Source organism: Sinocyclocheilus rhinocerous, unplaced genomic scaffold, assembly GCF_001515625.1.
Source record: "Sinocyclocheilus rhinocerous isolate Xijiao unplaced genomic scaffold, SAMN03320098_v1.1 scaffold2935, whole genome shotgun sequence".
NCBI lineage: Eukaryota > Metazoa > Chordata > Actinopteri > Cypriniformes > Cyprinidae > Sinocyclocheilus > Sinocyclocheilus rhinocerous.
Genome location: NW_015633526.1, coordinates 152,723 through 164,054, shown reverse-complemented (window position 1 = coordinate 164,054; position 11,332 = coordinate 152,723). Strand labels below are relative to the sequence as shown.

General features: G+C 39.1%; 1 protein-coding gene across 5 annotated transcripts in view; it reads left to right on the top strand.

Annotated features, from left to right (window-relative positions):
* LOC107744184 (MOB kinase activator 2-like) overlaps positions 1-11,332 on the top strand; it is a 52,866-nt gene that overhangs the window by 25,962 nt on the left and 15,572 nt on the right. Inside the window, exon 1 of one of the 5 annotated variants that reach the window (XM_016557696.1) lies at positions 1,630-1,850. The exons of 3 other annotated variants lie outside the window; for them this stretch is intronic. In XM_016557696.1, the coding sequence (XP_016413182.1) occupies positions 1,813-1,850 (38 nt within the window). In that variant the 5' untranslated portion in view covers positions 1,630-1,812. Of the gene's footprint in view, positions 1-1,629; positions 1,851-10,554; positions 10,640-11,332 lie in introns of those variants that run through there. One more of the 5 variants, XM_016557698.1, reaches the window with a different exon arrangement.

Below are 11,332 nucleotides of genomic sequence, written 5' to 3'. Positions count from 1 at the left end.
TATATATATATATATGGTAATTTTTCTAGTAACCTTCATGTCTTTTCAAATGTTTGTTGTTATTATTTTAGTTGAGCACTGGTTTAAAAAATAATTTTCAAAAACTGTTTTCCATGCAGTGACAGTTGGACATACAGTCCATGTCTGACAAAAAAACATACCATAATAGTAGTCAATATGACTTGTACTGTATTCTAAGTCTTCTAAAGATTTTATAAAAACTATCATGCTAAGTTTTGCCCTCCGTTCTAACTTTCAAGTCAAATATGTTGCCATTTGATGTCATTTCATGATGCACGCAAGAACCAGGTGAGTTTGGTGTTAATATGCTAGGCAGAAGATCAAATGTGCTTGGTTGATGCATGAGAACCAATGTGGTTTGTTTGCACTTTTGCAAGAACCAATGAGATTTGCAGGCAAATAGAGTTAAGCTGCCGTTGGCCATATTTAATTACATCAAAGCTGGTGTAGGAACATTGACGCACTGGTCATTGACAGAAGGGTAGACTATCAATATGCTATCAATGTATAACAATATACGTACATTTTGGTCTGTCTGCCAGAGGACTTGGGATAACGTGAACAAGCCATGTACCACTTTAATGATGCTTTAATTGTGATGTTTGACCTATTTGGAGCTTGACAGACATGGTTCCTATCCATAACTGGCTTGTGGAAAAGTGCATTAAGATTCTTCAGTATCTTTTCTTTTCTTTCACATGAAGAAAAAATAACAACACACATTTTGGAATATGGAGGTAACATTTTAACAGATTTTTTTGGGTGAACTATTGGTTCTCCTGAGAAATAACGCTGTTTCTGTGACAAGTCTAGGCTCTGTAAATGGAAAAACAAAACCAGACCGTACATGCTAGCCAATCAGGATGTGAACCTCAACCAATGCTGTGAGTTTTGGACTAATTGTTTGTCTGAACAATAAGAGATGGGAAATCTTTGGGATTAAGCTTAGAGTAGAACATTATTTTTTGCTAAATGACCGGAAATTATTTTCTTTTATTTGGTTTTATATTAATAAGAGATTAAGTCATTTTGCTGGTGTTTCCATGTAACTCCTTGTGGCAGAAAATTATCAAAAAAATTTTTTTAATGGCTTTGCCTCCAGAGTTGTATATTTTCCATCACATTGGTCACTTATCTCCAGGTACTGACCCATGACAAGTGTTTTTTTTTTTTTATTGACATTTTTCCTTAAGAGCATAGAAAGCGTTCATGGGAAGAAAATTTCCCTAAAGGCACAATTTGCAGGGGCTGTTTGGGCCCTTAAAAAATTTCCTGGCTCAAAATATTCCTGCAGTGGGCCATCATCGGTTTGCAGCAAGTCTATTTGCCAACCCAGCGCTCCCGCCTCAAAGTCAGAGCCAACGGGAGAGTGAGACAGGGAGGAAAGGAAGAGAGAGACAGCGGTAGAATAAGAGAGAGAGAGAGCGCCAAGATGGGAGGGGGAAACTGAGGGTATCAGCAGAGAGGAACACACAAGTGCTGAGCGACTGTACGCGTTGTGCTCGCCTGCTGCGGACGCTTGTGTTTGTTTGCTGACTGAAGTGTTGTTCTGTCTGCACCGCGCCAAGGGAAATCGCCACCTAACAAAGCCCCGACTGTGTGCGATCCAGCAACTGGAAACAGGAGAGGGAGTCAGAAAGTGTGAGGAGAAACCGTTTGGGACTCCACTGTAGATCTGCAAAGATGCAATGCCAAGAGTTCGCGCTCTAACGGATGCCGCTTACCTGTAGTACATCTTAAAGCCGGCTCAACAGAGGACGGGACAATCTGATTGCTGACTTCACAAGCTGCATGGGGGTTCTAGTGTGTTGTGACTGCTTCTTTTACAGGTACCAAAAAGGTTACACAAAGGTAGTTTTGGGATGTTTTATCCTCCCCCTTCGCATGTTTTTTTAAATTTTTTTCTCGCAGAAGTCCTCTACTGCCTTGGAGTTGAGGATGTTATTAAAGCTTTGCCAGGGTATGCTGGGCGATCAGTCCTAAGATGACACCAAGAATCTTCGGCAAGAGAAAGAGCCATTATCTGAAGTTCAAAATCAATGCAGCTCATGATTTTTTTGTAGAGTGTGGGGGCTGCAGACCAATGTTGGTTGGGACACTGTGTTCCCAACTTGCTTTTTCCCAATTGCTAAGGGCAGACTTTGCCCTCTCCAGTGTTAGTTTCGACCTCTACCTCGATTTGGAAAGTTAAGCAAGTGGGCTGTTCAAAAGTTAGTGAACACTAACAGACCAGTGCGTGCTCTTCATGTGGAAGGCTCGAGAGATGCTGTTTCCTTTTTTCGTTTACATATGGTTGTAGTTTTATTTTATTGCAGTGCTGCTATATATAACAAATCGCTAAAGTTCCAGGGTTTTTCAAGGTTGCTCGCCAATGTGAAAAAGTCCCAGATGTATTTGATTAAAAAGTTGAGTTTGTTTTTTTTGCTGATCTATCTGTCCTTTGTTCTGTCCTCTTCATCTTTCCATCGTTTCCATCTCCTTTTCGACTCTTGTGTTGAGTCATTGTTTACGTTTGGCAAGCTAGAAAACCATCAAACTCTGCTTGATCTGGCAGTGTATTTTGTCTTCTGTGGCTGAGATGTTATTGGCTGGCTGGTGTGGATGGAGTTCACGTCTTTGTAGTGCAGTATACAAACTCACTGTTTGGTTTTATAAAGCCGCCGTCAGGTGGTGTTGTTTAGTCTTTCAAGAATTTCAAAAAAAATTTAACCTCTGTAGTGTCTGATGTTTAGATAACAGCTTGTATATAACCAAAGCTATGCTTAAGTTGCAATAACTGTACTGATAAGTTGGCTGTGTATAGATGGAAATGTACGTGACCATGCCAGGACTTGAATGAATGGAAAATGCATCCTTGCAAAATTCACGCTGTATCAAATATAGTGTTGCTAAACTTGTTTAGGTGAAGTCCAACTCCCAAAATCTGTAATCACATCCTGTTTGGTTTTGTGTAAACAGATTTGAGTTACTGTAGTTTTCCATTTAGTGCTTCCTCAAAGGTGGCCAAAATGTGGCGTAGGATTTTGCGTGGAAGTGATTTGTTATGGGGAGTGTTGGTAGTTTAAAAATATTCCAGCACTGTCTGGTTTTCGAGTACGCCGTTATCTGCTAAGCCATCTGACTGGGGCGTCTATTTAATCTGATGTGATTTAATTGGTCTGTGTTGGCCAGCGGTTCCTTACTGTCTGCATTCTTCTCTAGCTGTGGGCCAATCTCCTGTGACGATCATGTCTTGGGCTAAAAAGGCCGGACTTACAAAAGCTGAAGTCTGAGTTCATCATCTTTGAGGTTTCATTTTGAATAAAATTAGCGTTGTGTTCAAATGATAAATAATGTATTGGCAATCATATTGCTGTTGTCTAGTAGTAGTGTAAGAAGTAGTAGGGTTTTTCAGTAGTTTTGATTTTTGGATGCTGATAAGCTTATTTGTAATTCTTGAAAACTAGCAAGTTCTTATACCAAGTTTCTTGGTATAAACCCATTTTAATTTGTGATCTCACTTAAAAACACACATCTATATGGTATCCTTTAGGCATGGGCCGATTACCGGTTTCAAGGTATACCGCGATTTGAAAATGTCACGGTTTCAAAACCGCTAATATTTTCCGTTATACCGTTCCTGCGGTATGCGCTGTTTTTCATGTCTCCTCAAAGACTGAAAGTGTAGGAATCCCTCAGGTTGAGTGCAGTGCAGAGAGTAACACGACCCTCCTCCTGTTGGTGCGAGCAAGCAGTCAGTCACATGTGTGTGTAGGATTGCTTCCCCTGAAACTTACGCGATCGGCAACTGGCCGTTTTTTGTCTTACTGCAAGCAACTCGTCTCTGTTCTGGACTTGCACAAACTGCGTTGCAATGCAATCGTTTTCCAAAATGTCATTTATGTGAAAATATGAAGTCTGTAAGCGCCCATTAACACAGGTCAAAAACGTTGAAGACGGACGCACAGAGGCGTGATATTTTTTGCTTAAGGTTATCATACCGTCAAAATCTCATACCAGGCCATGCCTAGTATCCTTAGTCTAAATGCGATTAAAATGATTTGTACTTTCAGCCATCATATCAGCCATAAAAACGAAAGACTTAGGAGGTAGGATGTACTAGATTGCACTTGAACGTTACTGTATTTTTTATTTACATTTTAATTGCCTTAAGTTAATAATTAGGCAGTACATTTGCACATCCACCAGTTATCTATTCCATAGTTTGTTGTCATCGTTGAATAATGTTGTCATATTATCTGTAGCCCCTTCAGACCTCCAATTCCCCTCTGTCTTGCCCACTTCTCTCTCTCGTGTGAAAATTACGTAAGTGCCTCCTCCCACTGCGATATATCGGCTTGCAGTGATGCCTCTCTCGCTCTGCCTCAGCATCCCGAGCTGCAGCGTGAGCACCTGATAATGCTTGCTCAGCGTCATCGCCCAAGGTCACTTCATTCATTCCTACCTCAGCTGGAGACTCTGCACACATCCAGCCGTTTTGACACTTAATCACATCAGCAAAGGATAAATGAATGCTTAAGCCATGTAGGGCATAATCTGTTTTGGTGGTACTATGCTAACCACATGTCCACCCATCCCAGTACCCATTTAATTACCTGTGTTGTTCATTCTTGACATCATTCAGATGTGCCCCTTTCATTTCTTTTGTAATTATCTTTGATTAATTATGTTGAAATGGAGGGAGATTACCACAAGACCATCACCACAGAAGTCTTCGCCACTCCCTTAGCTTGATAATGTTCACATCTCATAATGGGAGAGATGTTTTTTTCTTTTTTTTGCAGTGCTAAGCCTTTCTATATTTAGCAGACAAGAGCTTCTTGTTGGAGGAGAATTACAAGGAGGAATGCAGTATTGCTCATCACAGCAGGTTCCTATTACGTAACATCCAGAGGTTGCAGCTGTGACGCCATCTGGTTGAAAATACCTTGGTGCCCCACTCATTCAGGTACACTTGCATACTGATGGACACATTCAGTTCCATTTGTGCATCAAGGTCACATCATGCATATGTTTTAAAGGTTAGTTCTCGACATTTAACCCCATTTTCACGTCTTGAAATCAAGGTTTTTTTTGGTCGGTGTGGGAGTAACATGGAGATGTAAACTGGAGGAGTGAAACTCTTTGAACAGAAGTTAGCATTGAAGAGATTGATGGTCCCTTCATTCAGGGTTGGTTGGTCAAGTTGGCCTTTTATTCCTCTTATGAATTATTTCTTTTTCGAAAAGACTTTAATTTCTTTTAATGTAGGAGGTTTTATTCTAAGTCGTTCAGCCATCTGTTGTTGGGCCATGTCCTTATGGTAATAGGCTATCCTACCTCTTGCAGAATAATTTTTAATCTCAAAAGGCATGCCTATGGACCACAGAACAGAACGTCTAATGCACTTTAAACAAAAATGGTAAGAGCTGGCCTAAATCACCAGTTCCAGTTTAACTGGATGGTGTCTATATAGTTTTATGAGTCAAGTTGGTTTTGATCACTCTGTCAGGAAGTTCTAACAGATCTAATCACAAAAGTTTCTAAGGCTCATGGCTTCAAATATCTGAAAGATATTCGAGAGTTTTGTTTGAGAAACATAGTGGCAAATAAGCAAGATCCACTGTGCACACCCGTAGCCTCCCATTTGTTCTCAAGGTTATGTCTGATTTCAGATTTATGTTGTATAAAAAAAAAAGAAAGAAAAGTGAACTCTGGTTGGTCACTGAATCCATTTTATGGTTATGAAGGTCATCACTAATTGAAGATACTAGCTGGGATGGGTTTGTTTGTGTCCATAAAAGTATGTCAGACCACTTTTTATGGTGATCTGAGACATGATTGGCACTCTTGCCAATTTGTGTTGTTTGCACTCTTGCCAATTTGTGTTGTTTAGATCTGAGAATGAGAGGCACAAATAAAAGCTGGAATACACTACACAACTTTTAAAATCTGAACAGATGTTAAAACGCTAGCCATCATACACTTACTGACTTTGTAAACAGTCACAAAGGAAAAACTGGGCATCATACACTAAACGACTGAGGATCACACTACCAGACTTTAAAGTCTTTCAGATCATCACAAACTCACGCAGAAATGTGCACCTTGTTGCTAGGAGATGTGTGACAAATTAAAACAACGTGTTTTAAAATCGGCTCAAAATATCAAACATATTTGATATCCTCTGACTTGATGGATCATAGTCTGAAGCTAAAAAATCAGAGTCTGTGACCATCATGCACTACGCGATTTTCTATGAAATCGGTCAACTCAAATCTGCAGACTGACTCTGAATTTCGGCAACTAGCATTGACTTATCCAAACTGTTTATCGGGGGGAATCGGGGCAAAAGTAGTGTAGTGTGTATTCCAGCCTTAAGCTGACAAAAAGTCAGCAGTAGGTCTTTCTGTGGCATATTAATTTCAGCTGTTTATCTCTCACCAATTTTCCCTCCAAAACATGTAGTTGTGTCATCTGCACTTCCGCTGGAAAGCATGCAAGGCCTGAGTCTCAAGAGCTGCTGCTTGAAAATGTTTGGCCAGACCAACATTCTGTTGTTGTGGATTCAGCATCCTCAGGGATGATACCAAGGGGCTCTACTGAGGTTTGGTTGGATGGGTTTCTATGAAACAGCCTCCCTCCCAGAGGCATCTAAGCTGCTTACAGGATAAGAGTTTCCATGAGCCTCACACCTGAGCTGGGCTGCTGTTTACATTTCTACAGCCAATAAAACACGAGGCTTAGCCCTTCACATGACTATACGTGTTTTAGTTTTTAGTAGGCTCTCAATCCCAGTTGTTCTGAGGTGTTTTCATTGAGTCTGTTAGCTGAGCATGTACTACAGCAATGAGGGAATTGTTATTAAATTATGATTAAAAATGAAGACTATAAATGGTTTGTCTACATATTGGAAAGCTCTGAATGAATCTTTGGTTGCCAGTTTAGTCTCTGTGAGGATGGGTGGAGATGTTCGTGTAAACACTGGAGAAATGTCTATGATAGTGGAAGACCTGCTAGGGAGCAGAATCAGGAAATGAGCATCTGAGGGCACTTAAGGGCTAAATTACAGTTCCTGGGTGGTTGGAGAAATTTACTTGGCAAAAAAGGAATTGGGACAGGAACTAATCACAGAGTGATTCCTGATAGCCTAAAATAGCATGAAAAACAGCTGGAGCACATGTTCTGATGCTCGTCTTGCAGATCTGTGGTCCAGTCGCTTGAGCACCGCTGTTATCAGGAAACCCTTACTGTTTGGCATTTGACACCTCAAAGTCAATATGCATTACACTCACTGTCTAATGGCGCTAGTCACCTGCATGGTACGGCACGGTACGGCTTGGTACGGTTCACTTTTGGCGCTTTTCCACTGCATGGTACGGCTTGGTACACACTCTAAAGCGGTACTGAACTGCAGTGGAAACGCAAATCGTGCCGTGCCATACTGAGCCGTGCCAAGCCGAGTCGTACCACGCAGTGGAAAAGCGCCATAAGAGAGTGTGTCCTCTTGCACCCCTCACCACCCTGAAGGTCTTGTGTTGTGCAGCACAATTGTGTGGCTTCTTTTCTTAAGCTTGTTTCCTCTACAAACATGGCATCCCACGGCTTATTTATTCCCTCTCTTGCACAGAGGTCTTTTTTTTATTAGACCCTAACATGCGACTCACTGTCTTGGCTCTTCTGTTATTCTGCTTACAAAATATTGACAAATCCTGCAAGAATGATACAAGAATGGCCAGTTTTGACAGTTTATAAAGAGGCTTGTTTGATGCATGTGGGCAAAGTGCTGTAGGAAAATAAAGGAACCTTTCCTGATTAAATTATGTCTATATACCTGGAGAAAAACAGCTACTTTTGAATGGCCGTCAATGGAGAAAATTTTTTTTTTACTGTTTTTGTTTTTTTAGCCCACAGCTATTTTTGCTCTTGGTCTTCTTAAATCTTTACTGGAACTCATGCCATCCATTTCGGATGAATTATCAGTGTGTGTCTGTGCACGTTTGTGACTATTCATGTGTACCTCATTGCTTTACATAATGGTTGTCTACACTGATGAAGCTTGTCTCATCATCTTTCATCTTTTTGTCCTTCAAACAAAGACCTTGATTAGCTTTTCCTACCTCCTAATCTGGGGATCAAAGGCTCTGCCTCCATAATTACCAACATTCAGTGGCTCTTTCACAAGCTGAATAAAGCCAGTTCTTTCCACTGCTTTATTTCCTTGTCTCAATTGATGTTGCTATGGATTAACATCTGTATCCCATCTTTAGGTCTATAATCCTAATCCACTTGAAATCATAATGACTGTGTTTATTTAAATTACTGTAACTGAAGGTGATAAAGCAGCATGATTAAACCCGTTTTAATGACCAATATTGCTAGGGATGCACCGTTATTCAAATTATTGCTGATATAAGATGATGATAATTGTTTTATATAACAGATAAATTGCCAACATTAAAATTCTGTATTATTTTGTCTAAATAAATACACTAAAAATAAAACATTAAAACTAAAACCAGTTGTTTTAAATGCTAGATGCTGAAGAGAATTTTGGCATCACAACATTATAATGCACAATATGAAAAATGGATATGAGACTTGCTAAAACTTAAACAGTGTTATTAAATAACTAGTTAACTAATTAACTAAATAATAAATTAAGTTAGCATTAGATGATGTAACGGATCATGTTATCTAGTACCAGCAGCATCTGCCATCATCTAGTGAGCAATAGCATATTAACCAAAGGCTGATTTGGTGCTAATAAACAAACACCGATAAATTTAAATTAACTTACACCATATTTAAACAAAAAATAACTAAATCAGAAAATGTATATTGAACAAACATTTGGTAGATTTTATAATGGACACTAAGTAGATGGCTTCTTTTGTTCATTGGTTAATTGGTTATCAAGTTATCATTGACACTGTATCGCTACTCTATGGAAGCCTTGTTCCGCCACTGAATAAAAAATAAAACAAGGTAATTGCGACTATTTATCTCACAATTCTGACTTTTTTCTCGCAATTGAGTTTACATCTTGCAGTTCTTTTTTTTCCCTCAGAAGTGCGAGATATAAACCACAATTCTGACTTTTTTCTCGCAATTACGAGTTTATATCTCACAATTCTGACTTTTTTCTCGCAAATTCTGACTTCTTTTCACAGAATTGTAAGACGTAAACTCGCAATTGTGAGTTACAAAGTCCAGTTCAAAAAGAGTCCAAATAGAGACTATTCTTACAATTGCGAGTTCATATCTCACAATTCTGACTTTATTTCTCAGAATTGCATGTTTATATGACTTTATAACATGCAATTGCGAGTTTATATCAAACAATTTTGACCTTTTTTTTCTCAGAATTGTGAGTTTATATCACAATTCTGACTTTTTTTCTTGAAATTGCGAGTTTACTTGCAATTCTGAGAAAAAAAAAAGTCAGAATTGCGAGATGTAAACTCACAATTTCAAGAAAAAAAATCAGCATTGTGAGAGAAAAAAAAACGTTGCAATCACTTTTTTTTTAATTCACTGGCGAAACGGGCTTCCTACTCTTTACTGATTCAGGTGGTTTTATTGGACAATTGCTGCATAGTTGCTTTTGAAGCAAGTTAGAACTGCAACTACCAGCTATTTTGAGATTTTGATTAATCTGCCGAGACTTCAGGGTCTGTTTGTAGATTTTGATATTTGCCCCGTATCAAGATTTCCAAACTGAACCTGAACCTCCAACTGCTGGAATGCTGCGTGTGTGGTGAAGCCTTTTGAACATGCTACAACACGCTTCCAACTTCTCGCTTTGTGGCACTGTTTCCTTCACTAACTCTTTTACTCTTTCTTTTTCTGCCCCACTGGCCTTTTTACTTTACATCTGCAGGGCCATTTTCTGTTTTATTGTTATATAACTATTTACAACCAAAAATTCTATAATAAAGTCAGACTTGCACAATCGGTTTCAAAATCAGATTTTACACATTCCTGGAATTTGCGTATATTTCAGCCAAAAATGTAACAATCTCTCAAGCAAGATTTGTAACACGATTGCTGTAAGAAAAAAAAAAAAACAGATCTGATATGTTTCCTGAAAGTTTTTTTTCCCTCATCCATCCATCCATCTCTCTCTTGCTTTCACTGCTCCCCGCCGTGTGTTTCTTAGCTGAGAGCAGAGCATGTTGGTGCATGCAGTTGCTCCGTGGCAGGAATGCGTGATAGGACGCAGGACCATGTTAAAAATGGCCATCTTCCAAAATCTCTCCAGGACAGCAGGGGACATGAGCAGATAGACAACTCATGGTGTTGCAATAAATTATTTAATGCCTTTGCTAGTGAAAAATGGTCAGTTCATACCAGAAAAATAATAAAATATGAACTCTTTTAAAATTATTTTAAGATTTAGATTTTTGTGGCTCTGCTGACCAGAACAAAAATAGACCATGTTTGGAAAGTATTGCTTGTGGGAGTGATTTCATGAAGGTGTAGCTATCTCATGATTCCTATAATGCTTAATCATCAACACTGATTAATGAGGGATGAACTTCTCTACACTTCAGCAAGTTGAAATGATATTAGTAATCACAGTGGAAGGTTCTTGCAGAGTTTAATGTCTTTTCTCCCATTTGTGACAGGATTGTGGGTAGATTCTTATCTGTCTTGTTCATCTCATGTCGTCCTAGGCATTTCAGCAGGGCTGGATTACTCATCTGCTGGATGCTTTAGCTCCGGGCCTAATGTGCTGTGTCTGAGAGGATTTTTTTTCCTCTTTGCTTTGTCTAAGAGGAATGTTCGTTGACTTTCTTACCGAACGAGTCGAGCGAGCCATGTGACCAATCATATGATCGAGCTTGAGAGAAAAACAACAATAATTGTTTTGGATGCTGGCACAAACTGTAAATTCAGCTAAAAATGTTTACTTTTTTTTTTTTTTTTACTGGACTTACTATTTTTATTTTATTATTAACCTGGCCTTCTCTTATTGAATGAGTTGAATCATAAGCTTTTGCCATGGCTATTGCTCACTCACACTGCATACAAGAATATAAAAAAGAATCCAGCACCACTTGTGATGAAGGGAACTTTAATATTTAAAATATACCAACGTGTTTCAGCCTAAGAGCCTTCCTCAGGGTATTTAAGGCTCTTAGGCCGAAATGTGTTGGTATTTTTTATTTTTTTTTAAGTATTAAAGTTCCCTTCCAGTGGTGCTTGATTCTTTTTTCATATTCTTGTACACCGTTGGTTTCCATGCACCTTGTGAAGTGGTAAAGTTGTGCCAGATCCCATCTCACTGGTATTACTCACATTGGCCTGATGTCACCACCTCAAACAT